This window comes from Puntigrus tetrazona, chromosome 1 (assembly GCF_018831695.1).
Source record: "Puntigrus tetrazona isolate hp1 chromosome 1, ASM1883169v1, whole genome shotgun sequence".
Classification (NCBI taxonomy): Eukaryota; Metazoa; Chordata; class Actinopteri; order Cypriniformes; family Cyprinidae; genus Puntigrus; species Puntigrus tetrazona.
Genome location: NC_056699.1, coordinates 18,883,350 through 18,904,433, shown reverse-complemented (window position 1 = coordinate 18,904,433; position 21,084 = coordinate 18,883,350). Strand labels below are relative to the sequence as shown.

General features: G+C 36.8%; 1 protein-coding gene across 2 annotated transcripts in view; it reads left to right on the top strand.

Annotated features, from left to right (window-relative positions):
- The window catches only part of vegfc (vascular endothelial growth factor c), a 30,430-nt gene extending 11,503 nt beyond the window's left edge, over positions 1–18,927 (top strand). For both annotated transcript variants that reach the window (XM_043248025.1, XM_043248014.1), the window contains exons 4-7: positions 1,884–2,023; positions 13,403–13,506; positions 16,856–17,174; positions 17,856–18,927. In XM_043248025.1, coding sequence (XP_043103960.1) covers positions 1,884–2,023; positions 13,403–13,506; positions 16,856–17,174; positions 17,856–17,970 — 678 coding nt within the window. In that variant the 3' untranslated portion in view covers positions 17,971–18,927. The remainder of the gene's footprint in view (positions 1–1,883; positions 2,024–13,402; positions 13,507–16,855; positions 17,175–17,855) is intronic.
- Positions 18,928–21,084: the final 2,157 nt, after the last annotated feature.

Genomic DNA, 21,084 nt, shown 5'->3' with positions numbered 1-21,084 from the left:
ATAGCCTTTAAAAATGCCTACAAGAGTGGAATATCTGTGAAGCAACTGTGACAAGTGAACCTATTAGCTTGTCATTAGTCTGAGAGAGAGAGAGCGAAAACATATTAAATGGACTTTTGGTTTCGTCTGACCCTTGTTTCACCTGCTCCTATGTAATACTCGGGGCTAGTAGACTGTTAATACTGCAGTAAAGTGTTTTTATCATCAAGACTAGTGGGCTGACACATTTACAGGGTGAAGCTTCTGGGATCACTCATCCTGGTAAAAGCAGTTAATAGCTAAATTATAGGGTCCTGCGAACATCAAAGAGAAAGAGTGTGTATTTCCAAAGATTTTAACCCTATTGCAATTTACCAGTTCAGTGTTTGCAGAGAAGAGATGGGTGGTTCTTTTTTTCCCCATTGTTCTTTATTAATATCATGCGTTATTGGCATAATAAAAGTTTTTTTGTTTTTTTTGTTTTTTATTTACACTGTGGCTTTGTATTATTTTTGCAGTCTGCAGTGAGCTCATTAATACAGAACATTTTTACTGAATTTTTGAATGCTAAAGCTGTCTTAAGATGTACAGTAGCTATGCTTTTAAAAAATGGCTTAATGACTTTGTGTTCCTAAGAAGCACAGAAGAAGGGAGAGGTGAAGAGAGCTAACCAGTGGGGTCAAGGAGAGACTTTAACATGCCATAATTCTTTTTCTCATCAAACACAATTCATTTATGAGTGTCTTGTGAGTGGTTTGTTAATTCAACAGGAGCTGCATTAGAGGTTTAGCATTCCAGAGGTTTTGAAAACTTGTTTGTTTGTTTGTCCCACTAAAAGAATTTACTGCCTTGGTTCTGAATATAAAGCATCTAGGTCTATAAGACAATAGAGAACAAAATTAAATTTATGTCATCTATGACTCAGCCTCATGTTGTTCCAGACCTGTGTGATTTTCTTTCCATGTTCTTTTCCGTGAACTGAAGCATTCAAACTTCAAAACAGATACAGTATCACCATGAAAGTATCCTAAAAGTGGTGAGTTAACACTCATGGCACTAAAGGGAAAGTTTAGCAGTGAATTTTGATGCCGTTTGGCATCGGAACATATGGAATATGGCAGTGAATTTAAATGGACCTATTTTATTTTACTTTTATGATGCATTTATGAGATTTTTTGAAGCTTGATCAGAGCATTCTGAAGTTCTGCTTTTATGTTCCACATTAGAAATAAAGTCATATGCATTTTGAGCAACACAAGGCGAGAAAATGATGAATTTGAATTTCTGGGTAAAATGTCTTTTAAAGAAAATCATTGAATCATTTTCTCAGAACCTATGATGGTTTTAGGCATAGTTGTTGTCTGAAAGCACATCTTCTTTTCAAATGTGCTCTCAGTGTAACAGGCACTTAAAAATCTACAATATACCCTGTTGTCATTTATAAAATATTTACAAACACTGAAATAAAACTATATGTATCTGGCCACTTTAGGAGTGCATTCCCGTTACTACATCTTATAATTGCACATTCAACATGAATTCCTTGGAATGTTTCCTCATAGCAGGAGGAAGTTTTGATTTATTGGTCTAACAGTATTTGCCTGCCTTGCAAATTATCTTGCACGAGTTCCTTATTACCCATTTCCCCTTACCAGTTTGTTTGATCAGACTACAGTTGCGGTTGTGTCTGTACACTGATTTCGCAGAAGGCCTCTGTGCAATCACAGTTGCACAACTCCTTTAGACATAAATCCATTCATTAATCTTGATTTAGATATAATTGACTGCCCACAATTCATTTTGACATCCAGCAACTCCTTAAAGTAACCCTTCATGCAGTTTCACATCTTACCTCAGTTTGATTTAACTGAAAATATGACCTTTCTTCCATTTTCATTCTACAGTTGTTCGAAATCACAGTTCCTATGAAGTATGGGGCCAAGCCAGTCACCATAAGCTTCGCCAACCACACTTCCTGCAGCTGTTTGTCAAAACAGGATTTGTACCGACAGCAGCACTCAATAATTCGAAGAGCCTTACCAGAGTAAGTGTTCACACTCCTTAACATCTCTTTCACATCTCCATATTTTACAATAATAATATCAGCGTGGACTAACACTGTGTAAAACACTGTCATATAGTATCACACCATAACAGCTTGATGCTGTCTGTACTGTAAGAAATACATTTCTTCTGTTGTTGCAAGTAGCATAAACCACATCACACCATGTTGAGCCCCATCGTAAGTAAGAATGACACTGTGAAGATCAATGTGAATATTCGCTCACATTTACCGCTTTCAAATTTTCTCACAAAAGTTTCAGTCATATTTCAATGGGACTCCATGAGATAGGGAGAGCGAAAGATTTCCTTCATGTAGATTTTGCAGTGTGCAGTGTGGTTGCCAACAGAAAGTATTGACCAAAAAGTTGGCAGACCTAATTTTTAAAGAGATAGTTCACCCAAAGATTCTGTCAATAATTGCTTGCTCTCGTTCCAAACACATAAGATATTTTTGATGGAATCTGAGAGGTCTCTGACCCTCCCATAGGCAGCAATGATCCTTACATGATCAAAGTCTAGAAACGTAGTCCATGTGACATCAGGGGTTAAACTGTACAAAGATGTAAGAATACTTTTGGTGCGCAAAAGAAAAAACAACAACTTTAATTAACAATTACGCCACACGGATATATTTTCAATGTTTTTTTCACTTATAACCATAACCATAAGTAACCATATTGCTACACTAATCCAATAAATATAAAAACATATACAGCAGCACATACAAATATTGGGAGAAAAAATCCACTATATATCCCACTGAACTTATTAACACTTACTGATAAATTATTGAATTAAAAAGTTCAGAATCAGAGTTTATCTCATCCACCATCTTGGATTTTTGTTTTCTGTTAAGCCTCTCACGATTTGTTTCTAAGATTGTCTTTTCCTCCTGGCAAAAACATGTTAATGTCACTTCGGATAAAAGTGTCTGCCAAATGCATAAATGTAAAGGTAGCTAAGCTGTGGAACAGAGCAACAGTTTTCTGAAATCTATAATGCACCTTCAGCAGAAATGTTGAACGAAGTAAGTGCTGAAGTGTTAAAATGCACTCTGATGTAGTGGGAGCAACCGATGATAGGATAACTTATATAAGAGATAAACTATCATACCAAGATATTCAAGAAATTGACTTTACTGTATTCCCTGTTTATTTTGGCCTTCTTTAGCGTCTCATCAGCGGATATGTGGCTACACTGATGTGTGTATTTTGGATGTAGTTACACACCCAATGACGTACAGTAGCTCATCAAATTGATTTTCTTATTGGTGGTGTGGTGTGGCCACCCATTGTTAAGGCTGACAGAGAACTTCCTGTTCATCTGTTGCTTTAGGAATTTTGTCAGGCAGGAAAATCCCAGAAGGGAATCTTAATGAACTTACCATGCAGTGTGCAGACTTGATTAACAAATCAACACTGACGAGTAAGCTACAAAGCATATGCATTTTTGTGGCCTGATGCAAACAACATAAACGGTGTTTGTAATGGATGTTAAAGTGATTTTTTTTTTTTATTTAGTTTTTTTATTTAGTTTAGTGGTATTTAACTGTTAAATATGAAAAATGCATATTATGCTTTATACAGTGCATATTATTTAAAATATGAGTGAAATCTATTTAGTTAACCATTTTAAGCTGACTATATAGGATGTTTATTGCTTGTACTGTGTCTTCTTTAGTGGATACATCGAGAAACACTGATGGCCTTGCATTTTAGCCAACAGAGGAATTGAGACAGCCTAAACATTTTTTTTTTCCTCTAGTCCCAAATTCATTTTCTTTATTTCTGATACTTCTGCCAATTCCCTTGCTTCCACAGTGAGCGATAGAAAAGTAATTTTAATGAGCGTATAGCAGAGCGTAGACACATGACGAGAACTGCGAACCGAGAGAGAAGATAAATTGACAGTAAAACTATCTTCAAATTTATTGCTGCATCAGCTGGAAAGTTCAGCAGAGCTGAAGTTTTCAATAATGCAACTTAGCATGTATGTATGTATGTATAATCATTATCTATTGTGCCTTTTATTCAGATTCATGAAACGCATACATTTGCATATATACTGTATTAATAACTGAGTGCACATGAACTGAGAAGTTAGGTATTATATGAATGTTTGACTGCTGTTTTAATGTGATTACTAGATATCGACATCACAAAATAAATTGAATATTTTCTGCGTCTAGTATTTAGCAATGGGTTATTACGTCAGTAAATATTTAATCAGGGTTTTTTTCATAAAGAATGCAGTCTTGCAGCAAAAATGTTTGACAAACAATCTGAATTAAAAAAAAGAAACCCGATACAGCTCAGCCTCCATAGTGTTTTTGCATAAACATTAAAGGTATTGATTGCAAAAAGCAAAATTGAGTTGCAAAATACTGTCTTGAATGGAATTGGAGCCCTGAGCCTGTTTTCTATCTCTCAGTACTTTTCAGAATGAAGCACAGCCCCTGTTTTCAGCCCTGTGTTGTTCCCTCGCATACTTTGTGTAAATGTTTACTGTTTTATCCTCTCAAAGAACGAAGGATTAGCCCATTCGCCTGTTCGTGACAGAAGTCAACGTGCTAAACTGTGACTCACTGGCACACGCAATGAGGACAGGAAAGAAAAGGAGTGAAAGACTTTTTAATAATGCACGCTTTGTGTGCAAAAACAGCGTCGGCTCTTTCTGTGTGGAGGAAACCTATCGATCCCACATGTGTGGCAATGAAAGCCAGTTTGTTACTCCATTGCTCAGAGATCTGTTTGCAAACAGGAGGGGAAGCATCACAGAGATATTGGCCACGTTGGGAAAGGCAAAGAGGGTGACACACTTTGGAAATTGGCCTTTACACGTGCTGTGTGCGGCTGCTCTTCAACATTTGATTACTTTGTTTAGCTCCGTGTCAGATGGAACGGGAGGTGTTGCGTCAGTAAAGAAATATGAACTAGTTGACAGCTTTTGCTTGATGTCTTTTCCATGAAGCATTTGGGGCTGTGCGGCGCATTCAAGGGATTGCTAGCAAATACAAGTTTAGCTACGTTAACTTTATTTATTGTGTTTACGAACGTCCCCAAACTCCAAAACACTTTCATAAATCAAAGTGTTAAAGAGTTAGTAAACCCAAAAATGAAAATTCTGTCATCGTTTGCTCATCCACATGTGATTCTAAATCAATAAAGGGCAAATATATAAAGATTTTTACTGAATCATGAGAAATTGAAAGTCTAATGTATCAAAACTGTGATGCTTTAAAAAAATCAGAAAGACAAGGCTTATCCATATAAATCCAGTGTTTAAGCTTCTGAAATCATGATCACATTTACTTGATTAATTTACCACCGTTATTCACATATTTACATATTTTTATTGATCAGGGCACATCTTTGGAGCCCATCAAATATGGTACTTGCATGAATTGGGAGAATAAACTTCACTGGTAAGAATAAACCTTTTATCACAAACGAGAATGAACTCAATTGGTTCTCAGCATCAAGCAAGCATGTTTCATCTTCTGTTACCCAATGAGATGTGCTCCGTGTACGAGCTGAATGGATGTATCAAGTGCTCGGAACAGCGTGGGGGAGACTGCCCGATGACAGAATATTCATTTTTGGGTGAACTGACGCTTTAATTATTCATCACGCCTGTTTGCATGTAAAATCAAAACATGTTAAATGCTAAAAAGCAGCCCTGAGTCGCTCAGTGAAGAACTAGAGAAGAGAACTGTTTATTGTTATGCGTTTCAGCGCTGTTTTTTCCTAAGCCATCCCCTGTCAAAGTGATTTGCGGTAGGGGGAGTGAAAAGGAAAGAGGCATCATCCCCCCACAAGGTCCTGCACAGCCAGGCCTTGCTTAAGAAAAAGCAGATGTGTTCCTAGGGCGACCTGCACTGTGGAAGTGTGTTATATGTTGTTTTGGTTTCCTGGACACACTGAGTCTTCATCTCCTCATTCCTCTCGTGCTTTCACGCAAGCGGGGACAACATAGCGCATGTGAGGATGCCACTTCTTAGAGATGGAGAGTTCAGTGCGGACGTGCAGCTTTACCTTCAGCTGACGCATTTACTGTGCTTGTCTCGTTAATTGTTTACAGCTGTCTTTACAGCTGTAAAGGTCAACACCCGGGCTGGGACTTGCTCGTCCGTGTTGCGCAGTGTGCTTTCTGAGTTTGTTCCTAAATAAGAGAAGTTTTTCATTTAATCTGACTCCAAGTCCAGATTAATTCAAGATCACCCCAGGCCAGCTTTGAATGCTTTCAGCTCGATTATGATCTTATATTTGGAAAAATCCTGCCCAGACCTGTGCCATCTGATAAAGACGAGGGCAGCCTGTACAGCCGGGGGTTTAACGCAGGGTGGTCCGCTTCAAGCGTCCAGCTTTGGGCCGCAAGGTGTTAACAAAGTCTTGCCATTATCACTGTTTGCTGTGAAGGAGAAAGCGTACGTGTTTCACCTCAGATGTGTGGTCTAGAGTGTAACGTAGCATATAAAACCTATTGGTGTTATCAACGCTTGTGCAATGAAATGGCAGAGGGCTGGTAGTGATTATCAGCAGTTGGCTCGTGGTTGCGCTTCGCTTTCTCTCACTCTGTATTGTTTTGGAGGTGATGATTCACTATGTTAGGAAAATAGACGCTCTACGGGAGGAGAAACATTCAGACATCACTGGGGCTATCAAAAACAACTCCGACTGTTACCTAATGACTTTTGACCCTCAGCTGCTCTTTACAGTATATGCCAATATTCATTGTGTTTTTCATCAGTTGATCAGGGTTTTAGTATTGTTTTTCCATCATTTCTCATAAACCACTAAGTTCTTATATAACAACTTCTCCAGAAAAAAACTTAACACACAAAGAATGAATGACATAGTTATTTATACAGTCAGTTTGGAGGGAGCTGTGAAAAACCATCCCCTTACTCTATTATTCTGTTAATGCAATGTTTATAGTATGCAAGTTTTTTCTACAGTGTATATAGTATTGTAGCAGTGCTCTTGCAACATAAACTACTCGATTCAGAAATAGTAAGAGCTTTATTGGCAAGTGTGGTTTACACACACAAGGAATTTGTCTGTGACCAGAGCTCCCAGTGGAGAAGAAAGTACAAAGAATATGCTGACATATAGGAATTAGACAGTGAAATGGAAGGTAACAATAATATACAAAAATAATAATAATAAAAATAAAATATACAAATATTTTTTGCAAAAATGCAGTGTAGCCTGACTTAACTGTAGGCTTTTTACAGTTGGCAAGCAGTGCTTTATGTACATTTCAATTAGCTTTCACTACAGTATGTTTTAGCTCAAGTGTTGCATAATGATGCAAAAATTGACTTCTTTTGTTGTGAATAATCTGATTTGGTGCTTTGTGACCTAGTGCATCAAAAAAAACTATATAATGACAATATTCAATATAAAAAGAATATTTTAACAATATTTAATTCACTGGAGCATAATACACCATTGTTATAATGCTTATATAATGGGGGGTGTTGAATGCTTGAATCTGATTGCAATTGTGATTAAATGTTGGGATTGTATTATTTTGGTATAAAATTGTGCATTATTTTTCTTAACATTAATTGGCCTGTCATGAATTCTTCGTTATGTAAAATAGCAGTAAAACGATTTTCCTGCAAAAACAACATTGCGATAATGCATAGTTTTATCTTGATAGAAAATTACTTTTATACCGCCTATACTGCTTTATTCTGTTGATCTGAACATCTCCTGGTTACAGAAACTGATTTCAATCTCTTGCACATTTTTCATTCCTGGAACGTTTAGCAGTCCATTATTGTAGGTATGATAAGTAGTGTTTTCAGCATTGAGAAATACAGAGTGAAGAGGTTGATGTGAAATATGTCTTTGTTTGAACAGCCGACCTTCATTTTGGCATTTTAATGTGATTCAAAGTGCAGGCTGACTATCCCTTGTAGCATAGTTTACATTAACATATGGAAAAGGATATTTATATCCTCTTTGGACTTTTAAATGTAAATCAGTTGAGCTGCAGTCCTCTTCAGACAGCCCCCAGCAAAGAACGAATCAGCTCTGTGTAACAAACAACATATGGGCTTGTTGAATTAGTGTAGAGGTGGGAATGCGGATTTGTCTCTACAGTATGTGGCCTTATGGACGTGTATGGCAGTGTAGTCATATTTAAAGCATGTTCTCCTAGTTTATATATTATTTTCCTGACACCCTACTAGACTAAATGGAGTCTTCTGTTTTGCGTTACGCAAGGTGCAAGTGCACATGTTAGTCATCCAGCAGGTCGTCTTCCACCTCGCGTGGACCATATCATAAGTCCTTTTTAACTTCCCCCTCTGTTCTCAGGAATGTGTTGTCTTATGCCACTGAGCATATGGTAATTGAAAACACATTGAGAACCCTGTGCATGTGTAGTTTACCACTGAACCATTTCGGGCCTAGTCGGCAATTTGCTTTATTTCACGGTTCTGATATTCAACAACCTGTTTCCCTTTTTCTAAGTAAACACCCGCAAAACTAATTATGCCGCCATCTGTTTGATTAGCTTGCATGGTATGTTTGAAGTTTAGAATGCAGAGCCGACTGACATGTAATGGTGCTTACAGTGCTTTGCGTCAAAAAACTTGTTCTGTCATCAAAGACATAACACACACTGTGTTCGGTAGGGGTGCAATCTTAACACTTACACCTACTGTTGCTTTTGTTGTTGTAAACAAGCGTATTCAGCGGTTGCTCAAGTTCTCGTCATATGCCTTCAGATATTTTGATATTCTGGAGTATTTGGCTTAAAGACGTTTAGTGGGTTGCAGTCTAAACAGCAAAGGTCAGATTTTTACAGATCATTTTTAAAGCCCATGGATTGCACCTTCACAATGCATGAAATGGTTTAATCAGACATACATCATTTTCTTCATACAGAGAAATGTGAAACATTTACTAGATGAATAAATGGATGAATGAGAATATATATATTTTGTCATTCTTAGTTTTCCATCTTCTATTTTCTTCCCACACTGGCCAGACATGCACAACATATTAGTACTTATTAGTATTTATTTGTTTGTTTCAGGAATATTAGATATTTAATTGTAATGTCCCTTATTTTTATGCATCGTGTCATTTTCAATTATTTAATAATTTTTTAATTTATCATGTAATAACACTCCAAATTAATATTGCTTTATTTTTCATGCTGAATATTTTTTAGTGTTGTGATGCGTAAATTAATGTTTAGCATTTAAGATGATATTGATTATGGTTATTATTAATTTGAATATATTTTATTTATTATCTATTTAATTTACTTTTTATTAAAGACAATTTATGCAGTCTAAACAGTCTAGATTTTTAATATCTGACATTTATTTGTATTGGTTATAACATGAAAATAATTATTGGCTTCAGTATCAGCCAGAAAAATTGACTATTTTCTGCCATTACTATAACAAGGGAGGAAGATTGCATTTTGGCTACAAACAAATATTTTATCATTTGCAAATGACAATGTGGAGAGTCAATCCGAAAGATCAGATGTGACACCCAATTCAGAATCGTGTGCAGTGTGAACAAACCCTTAAATGACAAACAGTTCTACATGGGTAATATATCACCCATACTGTCTCGGTGAAAAAGCAGTGATTTCATGGACAGCCAGACAGGAGGGCTGATCTATGCATGAGAATGGTCCTTCACTGGACCTGATCCAGCCTTGGGTCATGCTAACTGGTCCTGACCTCTCACCTTTTAGCCAAGGGAGGTTAATGATAGTGGACCTGTAACTGGAGCTGTTACATCCGAGTCAGTTTTCAGCAGGGTGTGTGATTGAACACACAAACACACACACACACACTTGCACACAGTCACACATATCTTCCAGTGCAAAGGTTGAGGGCAGACCGTGAAGTCTCGTGTCTCTCTGATCTAGAGGGGAAACCCACATCTGAGCCTGGTTTTTCGTTGGATAACTCTTAAGCCAAATCTGCCTGGGGACCTGACATTATGCCCGAGCCACTTAAACTCACAAAAACAGAGAGGAGGAGAAAGTGGAGGGTGGTAAAGACAAAGGGAGGGAGAAAGGGAGGTGACAAAGTAATGAATAGCTTGGGTCTGAATGGCCCCAACCTGATCATTCACTTCCATATCTTTTTTTTCTTACAGAAAAAAATGTGTTCTCCAAGGACTTGTTCATGAGCGGTATTTCCTTTAGGATAGACTTAGAGAGAGAGGGGTCTGTAGGTCTAAATTTGACTTTCTGATCGGCTAAGTTCAAAGTTAACCCACAGTAAAATCTAAATTTGGTTCTAGGCATGAAGTGTACCGTCTTCGCCTTTTTTGTATGTCACACAGCATTTTTATATAGTAGTTTTTACAGTGTACTGTGTCAATGTAATGTGCATATGGCAGAAATGAACAATTCTGAGGTCATGACACCACGTATTTATTTAAGTGGAAACGATGAACACATTAAAGCAATGGTTCAATTATGTGATCTTACTTTTTTTTGCTGGTTCAGAGTTGACGTCATCTAAAGCCCTCACAAGGGGTTGGCATCATCCCTTTACAAGTGTTGGGGTTATCTAAATCTCCATAATAGGCGAGATGCAAACTGTAGCTGGAATAAATTTTATGTACATCCTGATGTAGAAACAGAAATGCAAATGAAGAATTAATAATGCAGCTTCTGCTCATAATATACCTAGATAATCATGTACATTTGATCTGATATAACTATTACAAGGTTATGAGAGAAATGTGAAAGAAATGTGTCTTTTATTCTAGATTTAAACTAGGAGAGTGCGTCCAGAGTTAAGCAGCCAAATGTAGTAAATGCCCTAGTAGTGGTAGTAGTACTTTATTTATCCTTTATATATTCTACTGAATACAACCTCAGCTTTTGTGTATTTGTATTTGTGTTTGAATTGGATTCAGTGAAATTAATCATTCTGTTGACATTAGTAATAACAATTGACATGTTAGAGATGTCCGAGGCATTTTTTTTTGTTTAGGCTAAATATTTTTAACATGTTAGTTATCAGTTCTGTCCCCATGCTGAAAAATACGCACAGACTGTTTGTTTAAATATGAGAGAAAGCCATTTTAAACACATCATTCCTTGTTTGTAGTTTTTCCCAGAATTCTCGCCAGCTTCTCTTCATAGTAAGCCGTACATGACATTTTTAGTGGATGGAGTCTTTCTAGGGGTCAGGAAAAGCATTGCTCTTGGCCTTTCAGCTTCACTGGACTGTATGGATTGTGGCAGTTTAACTACAGAGCGTTACTTTTACATCAGGTTCTTAGATATATTGACATACTAATAATAATTAAAAAAATATTGCGTGCTAGAATCTATGTTTTATGGCTTGACTTCCAACATCGATATTCAAATAATCTACGGATGAAGTTGTAATTAAAACTAAATCTCTCTAGGCTGCACATTGTTGAAGTTTATAGATGCCTTACAGCTGTGGATATATGTAAATGCATTGCAGATGTTTAAAACCATATGCATATATACTGATTACACTGAATGCAAATGGAAAAGATGTCTTGAAATTCAAAGAGGCTTTAGAAATGACCTCCTCACACAGTTTAATAGAACAGGACTCTCCTCGATGGGTTGCTCCGTATCATTTTTCTTGCCTGCAGGCAATATCAAATCCCAGACGATTTGCAGTCCACGCTTAATGGAAAAGCAAAGCAACGCTTCACACCAGTGTCGATCCACTCTTAGCCTAACACTCACTTTCCAATTCTGAGGATTCATATCACTTCACAAAAGAGAAGCCAGAGTAAAGTTTATCTTGGGTGAAGCCTGTGATTTCACTGCCTAGTAGCTGCAGCCTGGACTTAAAATCCGAGGCCATGAGAAGATAGATGGATAATGGAGCAGACAAGAAGATGAGATTGAGCTCATCTGTGACTTCAGTTTGGATCCTCATAGTAGGCAGTGTTGGAGTTGGAAAATAAGCGAAATTGGGGGTTGATCTTATTTTTGAATTGATGTATTGATTTAGACATTTATATTTTAGCATTGTTATTTTTTATTTCAATGTTTTATAATAAAATTTTTTTTAGAACAAAGTGCATTTCTCATTTGAAATGATTATTTTGTTTATTAATTTATTTTCACCATTTCTGGGAAGAAAAGGCGTATGTAACATGTTTTTGGAGGGTAAAAGTTTAAGAAATCGCACTGGATTGCAGAAATGAATCACAATACGTATATTGCACAATACTGAAAGAATCCGATAGCTATATTGGGACCTCTGTATCGAAAAGTATTGAAACATACCATTTCTGGTGAATTCCACTTCTACATGGAGTAGATCTTGGCACATCTATAACTATAAGTATAATCAGTTTTATTGCATGCAAAACGTGCTAAATCACTTCAAGTGTCACGAGTGTCTCATTTTTGATCACTCTGACTTACAATTTTCATGAAAAAATGTCCTGTTTGAAATAATATTACTTCACTTGTTTCCAGTTATATATGAATCACTCTAAAATTGCTGGGTTAAATACAACCCAGCACTGGGTAAAATATGGACAGAACCAGAAATTGGGTTGTTTTTACCCAGTGGTTGGGTTATTAACCAGAAGGTTGGGTTAAACAACAACACAACTGCTGGTTCTGTCTATATTTAACCCAGCATTTTTTTAGCAAAATGGAAAAATCCATATGAACACTTGAAGCAAAAATTTATTTTTGTTTGTTACTTAAGAAAATTTGTATATATTTTTATATATATAAAATTGCATAAATATATTTGTGCCTTGCGAATAAGCTATTTGAAAGAATCCGTACTGTTCATGATTTACAGGATTGTAGTGTGCTTCTACTTCATTCAGTAAGACCTCCATGCCAACTACACCATGTGCTACTTGTTAGCAGGACAGCAAGGGACCGTGATAGCATCACTCCCTCCTTCCTTCTGTCTGAAACAACTCTGAATCTTCCATCCTGTTGACAGATTGCCAGAGTCATGCCAAACTAAGAAGACGGTATAAAATGTGCTTTTTCAGGACAGTTCTTTTACAAAGTCAGTGTTCAGATTGAAATGTCTGTAGCCAGTGAGGTCCTCTTTGTCCTCTTTGACAGTTTTTAGTAGTGAATCGAAGAATGCAAGCAGACTAATTTGCAGTGAGGTTAAGACACACAGCCTGTGATCAAAACAGATGTGCAGGCGAAATTTTACCACCCTCTTATGAATAGAAATCAGTTTCTATAGCCATAACGGTTAAGTCAGCATCTAACATTTTTATGTGAGTCAGCGCTTGTTGAATTGAGACTGCAATTTTGCCTTTTATTGTGGGTTTTTTTTTAAACCGACGCTACCGTCTGTCTCCTTGCTAATCACTTATTTCCTCCACAGATGTCATGTGGCAAATAAAACATGCCCAAAGAATCACAGCTGGAGCAATCGCTTATGCAGATGTGTGCCACTGCCCGACACCCTTTTTTCAAAACCACATTCTGGTAAGTGCTAATGTTTACAGTCTTACAATGCAGTACTTTGGATGTGTGCCTGAGCATGACTGTATTAAAAGGGAAACAAACAAATAATGAAAGAGGGACCCGAACAATAATTGTTTAAGTTATTCGCTAATATTAATTTAATTCATTCAGAAATACTGGAACATAAATTGGCAGACAGTCACCACTACAGAAATATATCCATTTACAAGAAATAAAGGATTGTAGAATTATTACATTAACGGTTTGGCATGCTGATTTAAGTCTGTATTCTCAGATATAATTACTCATGCTTAAATTATTTTAAGCAGTTTCGTATGTTATGGAAAATTGTGCTGTGGGTGTAACCAGTGTTTCGTCAAATTTTTGTTTTCGCCGAGCAAAACCTTTTTCTATTGGGCAAATACATAGGCCACCTTAGAAGAAACCTAAATCATAGTAAAGTCAAATCAAGTCAGCTTTATTTATATGGTGCTTGTAACAATGCAGATTGTGTCAAAGGACAATAATGCAAAAGTACAATAGTAACACTTAATTTTTAGTTAAAGGCATTTCATCATTAAATTCATGTGTCAACTGTGGTATTCTTTACAAAGAAATTCTTTATATAATCTTAAGCAGTTAATTTTATTGCACTTGTTCGCACTTTTCTTCAGTAACTAAATAAGAATGAATAAATAGATAAATAAATTAGCTTTAGTTGCATTTAGAACAGCATATTTATTTATTTATATTTTTTAATTAGCTATAATTATGTTCTAAATGCAGTAACTAAAGCAGGAATTTATTTATACCATATTTATTATTTATATAAAAATAAATAAATAATTGGTATTAATACTGCTAAATGCAAATTAATAAATAAATATTTTAATATTTTAAGTGCAGTAATAAAAGCAAAGCTGTATTATCCATTTCATGCATATTATTCATTCATATAAATACAAACAAATATGAGGAACTAATATGTCAAAACGTGCAGTGACTAAAACGAGTGAACTTATTTATTCATTCATTTATTTATTAAATATTTATTTTGAAATAAGGAATTAAGGAAATAGTTTGTCAAGAAGGCAGAGCGAAACTCTGCAGTCAACACCCCCGACTGCATGTCATCTAAACAAAGCCTACAAAAACACGCTTGAGTTTCTACAGAGGAAAGCTGCCATAATAGCTGCTTTCAGCTTCGTGGCAATCGTTCAAGCCAAACAAAAACAACCCCAGCAAAATGTGCTCAGTTAAAATGGGATAATTGCTCATTCTCACCCTACTATCTGATCTCAAACCTGAGTTCTTGTTCAAGTAGAGAATGGTGTAAATGTGGTAGTGACATACTTGTCTTCCTTACGCTTAGCAAATATGACAGGTCAAACCTGTTGCAGATACAGCAGTCCGTTGGTTTATGCACACAGCATATGAATGCATAAGCTGGGCAGTCAGAAGACCCTAAGGCTAAAATAGGCATAAATACATGAGTGCAGATAAAAACAGCTGCACACATATTGGGGCACTATGTTGAATTTGAAAAGACAGGTTGATTTGGGGTGGATGGTTATGTTGCTATTGCATGCTGGCCAATTCTGTTGACTGTCATACTGAAATGGAATAATAGATTTGCTTTCAGCTCCACTCTAGAGGTTGGGGAGCGAAACAGGCAAAATTAATCTTTGCTAAAGCAGACACACTAGGAGGAATGTGTCGGGGTTGTTATTCTTTTCTCTTGCTTCATGGAAGTGTCCCACATCACCTTTTACTTGGCTCAGTCTGTGACATAAAAGCTTTATACTGCATACTGTAATAGTACATTATCTTACGGGTCGGCTTACTTTGACTACTAATAGCATTACGGATATCGCCTCTTTCCAGTTGTGTAATTGTGTAAGTTCCATCTCAAAGATATAAATGCTCAAAGGTAGCAAGGGCTTCTTTCAGTGGGAGGCCGCTTAAGATGAACTGATGCTATACTGATACACAGGGTCATTTTTTCACCACTAGTACTTTCTCTCTCTACACCTCCTCCCCAAATCAGTTCTGTGCCTCCTTTGAGGCACATAAACATAACTGAAATGCTTTGAGAGCAGTTATGTGGCTTGACCATGACAGAGCATCATTGCAAAAACACTGATTGCTGTCAGAGCGTGTGGATTTTGTTTGGGGCTTGTGAAGCAGCATTTTTTCTGTTGCTGTATTTGTATGGTGTGAATGGATTTTTTTTTTTCTTTTTTTCCAAATATGTGGTTTGATTGTTCAGGTGTCAAATGATACAAAAGTGTCCATATATGTCTCTAATATATATATATATATATATATATATATATATATATATATATATATATATATATATAGAATGCATCTGATAGGCTCAAATCCAGTGAAGCAAATTATGTACTCATCCTCACTTAGTCAAACTCTTAACTTTGTAAAAAAAACTATTTATCCATCCGAATAAGTTTCAAAACAACTAAATCCAACACCTGCAGAAATGTGCTTTCAGTGTTATTCTAACCAATATAAATGCTGACATGAATCTCAAGTATGGTAAGTGAGGTAAACCCCATATCTCTCGTAGGGAATACATTGTGTGAAATCCTATACGTGAGCTGAATCCACAATGGCATAAAAAAAAATTCCTCTGTGTTGTGAAAGAAGTTTTTTAAAATGTGGTTTTTCTGATAAAACCAGACCAGTATGGTACCTTTCCAGCGAAAACCAAATATATATTTTTATTTACCGTAACTGAGCAGTTTCCCAAGAGAAATGTCTTGAAAAGGCAACAGCAAACCACACTACCAAAATACCATTGACACGCCATGCATGTGACAACATCTTAAAGTTAAAGTTATTCTGTTTAAAATAATACAACATTCTGTCTGTTTTGCAAGGTTCTCTGCATACAGTATACAGGCTGTTTATAAGCTCCTTCTACATAACTTCATAATATGGCCACGATTAGCTTAATCTTTAGAAAACACAAACACTTGTGACAGGAATTTACTTTCTCTCTTCAGCCAAGTTCTTAGGCCATTTTGTACTATACAAAACAAAGGAAGAAATATAGCATAGCAGAGCTGAATTAGCCACCGAATGCAATGTTTTCATCAAGTTGTAAAGAAAAACATCTGTTTAGGCCTTTGGGGGTAGCATAAGGAATGCTGGGTAGAAAGCTTGTATTGCTAAACGGTTTATCATGTCTGACAAATGTGCATGCTGGACATTGTTCTTTACTTGCGTAACGCTCTGGTAATAAGCCAGGCATTCCATAGCATTGACAAAAGATTTCCTCACAAATGTAAAAATAAGTCATAACATAAAATAAGGACTTCTTTATTTCTCTTTTTCTCTCCATCCGTAGACATGGAGCAAGACTTCTGCGGCCCAGACAAAGAGTTGGACGAGGAGACTTGTCAATGTGTTTGCCGAAAAGAGCTGCGAACGGCAGGCTGTGGACCGCACCGCTACCTGGACAAGAACACCTGTCAGTGTGTGTGTAAAACGAAGCCCTCTTCCTGCAGGCCTCAAATGAGCTTCAACAGGGACACTTGCCAGTGCACCTGCTCCAAGATGTGTCCTAGCAGTCAGCCTCTCAACCGCACCAAGTGTCTGTGTGAATGCACAGAGTCCCCTAACAAGTGCTTCTTAAAAGGAAGGCGCTTCCATCCGGCCTCGTGCAGGTGAGAAAGAGTTTGCTGTTATTTGTTATGTGATGTAAAATGACTGTCTGACGCTGGAAGGACAAAATGTTGTCCATTGGTTGAGTCTATGTTGCTGTGTTATTGGTACTGCCTTGCTTTATTATATAAATTATGTTGACAGGGCAGCAGTTACAATTTGCAATTTACAATTTACAATTTCATTTTGATATTTAGGGATATTTTCACTAAGCAGGATTGGTTTTAACCTTTGCTAAATGTTTAATGACCTGTGCAGCTGATGCAAAATTTGATTTTAAATATGTATTATTAAATGTTAATTAAGGTTATTAAATGCTGTATTTCATTGTTCATTGTACGTTTGTATTAAGTAATATATTTAGAAAAAAATAATCCTGATTTTCATATATTACAATTTGTGGAAATATGTTAGAAATAATTCACAGCGTCTACTGTCAGAGTGTCAAAGAATTACAGTATATTTCTGACTGTTCCATCATTTTATTACTATTTTTTAAATGTATTGTTGCGATCTTATCGATTTTTTGGATAATAAGATCAACTTTATTTAAATAATATTGTGAAAGGTGCTGATTTTTATTATTTTAATAAATGCTGCATCATACAAAACGCTGCACTATGCTATAGTAATGATACCAGATAGTAATACCAATCTTTTCCCCTCTTTTTTTTTTTTTTTAGTTGCGTCAGGCCGCCATGTAACGTGGACCCCAAAAAAAGAGGATGTAACGATAATGAGTATTTCAGCGAAGAACTGTGTCGCTGTATACCCACATACTGGGGAAGACTGAACTAAACACAACTAAGCGCAGGTGGCGCTGAATGCTAACAGACTCGCTGACATTTAGAGCAGTGCTGTGTTTGGCCGCTGCTTATCTGACTCACATGTGCTAGTCGTGTGGACTAGCGTTGAGTAACGGGAGACAAGAAATGTCCACATTCAACCCCACATATCGAGCATGGGGTGTGCTATCAAGGACCGAGAGAGATTTCTAAAGGCTGGAGCCATGTTTTTTTTCATTGTTTTAATTGAATTGTCTATTGGTATTTGTCAGATAATGATTATATAATTTATTGCCATGAAATGTTTTGAAACTCCCTGGTTCATAGCATTCATTTCGAATCTCTGCGAAGAAAAATACACTGTGATCAATATTTTTGTATCATGTTAAGTCCCGTAAAATAAAGTATTAAGTTGTATTATATATTGTTAACTTATTTATAAGCTAGACTATCTTATTGAAATAATACTGCACATGATTCAAATGTATTCAGTTTTGTCTACCAAATATATGCGCCTATCATTCCAGATTACATTCTATCAAACTAACAGTGCAAGCCGGCAAAGACATGTTTTTTGTGCTGGAAGCATTGCTTGTTGACAATCTAAGACCATTACGCAAGTCAACCGACAATATCAAAGACTCTGAACAGGGACATTAACCTGGATATGAACAGTTTAAAAAACGGTGCTACATGTATGCAGTTCCATAAGAGTCACATCGGAGACAACGTTCACAAGGATTAATGGATTTCTCTTACGTCACATCCAACCTGCCTCCTTAAAAGCAGTATAAAGTGGAGAAAGTGGTGTATGAATGACCTCGAGACTGGAGATCAGCGGTCTTTAAGACTCTTGACCTCAGTGGATGTGTACATAGCAGCAATGTGATTGGCCCAACTCCACATGGTATATGCCCACTGTTTCAGCTTGACACTGTAAATATAATAAATCACCTCTGCTTCCATTCTAGTCCTTGTGTCTGTGTCTGCCAGTGTAACATTTTTTTATTAATTTCTTTTTACTGTTTTTCGTTCCAAAGAACCCCTCTGTAGCTCCATAATGGCACCATAATCTTCAGCCATCAGACATGATCAAAAACACATACATATATATATCTCCTCTTCTTCTTTTCCACAAGGCTCTTTAGATCTAAGGTCGCATCACTTTTGCATCTGGACTATATTACCTCTTCCTTCTATAACACTGCATACTCTGACATGCTACCATGGACTTTATGCTGTAAAATTGCGCACCATTTATCTGTTTCCAGCTGAAATGAGGATTTCCCTGTAACCTGGTTTGCAACAGATCGTACCATAGCCATCTGCATCCGCTGCACAATCCCAAGAGAGACCTGATAAAAATAACATGTGTGCGCTCACAGTGAATCACCGTGAAATAACTAGAAACAGCCGCCCAGTCAGTGGATATGAGTATTTGAGAATGGAGGGGAAGACATGTCTAACCTGATTTTCCCCCTCCGCTTTGGCTTGCTTACCTTGTTCGCAGTGGTGAACGAGGGTGAGGTTTACATTTCGACATGTAGCCAACATTGCGTTCTCGTCTGGTGCTTGTATATTCCAATAAACTAGAAACGAAAACAAGTACGGACATGTAAATAAATGAGGGGTTTGTTCTGTTAATTTAAAGGACTAGAGTTTCAGACGTCCCAGCTTGCGTGTTTATACAATGTAAACAAAAATAAGCGGCCACCAAAATGCAGCACAACATTGAATTTACAGAGATATGCGGAGTAACGTACATTTGATTATGCGTAGAAGAACTTGTGGTAGCCAGAACATGTCAATAAGCAGAAATATGTAACGCTGCTGAAAAAAAAAATCTATTCCCGTGTGTGGTCCTGGGAACCTCAGCTAAAGGTCATCAAGTAAATCTTCAAGTCAGTATAAGCTATCATTTCTGCCTGTATTTTACACCTGAACGGGCTACAGTATCATGCACCTGGCATCATTTAGGTGTGTGCTGCATTTCCAGGTTTAGCATTGCAGTTGAGATCATTCTGCTGTGCTTTCCTTTTACAAACTGGGTGCTATGTAACTTAACTCACCTGTGCGTGATTTTAATATGTATTCAGATGTACAAAATTAAGCAACAAGCCTGCATTGTTTGCATGCACCTTGAGGGAAAATGCAGAGTTTATTTTCAGAACTGATTGTGGAATCTGTTTGTGGCGTTGCTATGGGTCTGGCAATCAACTGATTCCTGTCCTCGTTTGTCTAAATGTCCAACCTGTGAATTCCTGCTTTAAATCACTTGCACAACTCCAGTTGTCAAGATTACGTTCAGTATATTGTAGCAGTTGATAAAAACAACAATAAGCTACAAGTAATCCAAACGACTCCATTCCATCACATTGCAGTGTGTGAAGCAAAAATCTGCATCTTTTAAATAAACAAATCTATCACTGGGGCATTTTAATCATATCTGGCCACCATGTTAAGTTGTGGACGGTATATAAGTGAAAGTTTCATTTTACCTTGCTTAGTTTGTTTGTTTTGTTTTTTTTTTTATATATTTAACTGGATCACAAAACATGTGATATGGGTAACTATTTTTTAAAATTAAGATTTATACATCTGAAAGCTGAATGAATTTTAAATTAAGAGAGCATATCGCAATGCTTGTGTTTAGGAATATTACTTTTTGAGTATTTAAAGCGAAACCTTAAAATTAACCTTTTGTGAACATTCTTTATGTGCTCTTTACGCACACACACAGAGCTTTCACTCAATGTTAGTTGTTAATTGTTAGGATATAAACAGTAAAACCTACACATAACATTTCGAAAAAGGTAGAAGTTGTTGTTCCAAAGACGCAATGAAACGAGAACCATATACTAAAAGAGGATTGTTCTGTACTTGCTTGGTGTGCTTCAAATGATTGAGACATGAAATGACTGCTTCTCAATGTCCCTGACGGACCCAAGAGCAAATACACAGAGACGGGACATGAATGACTGATTGGCCCGGAAAACAGACCCCATTTCATTCTCTTCTCTCTGAGGCTATAAATCATAGATATTTCAGACTGAGTTCCTGAGGGGTCACCGTTTTTGGCCTTTTGCCTGCTTTTATGGATTCGGCAGCACTGGGAGTCATGGTTGTC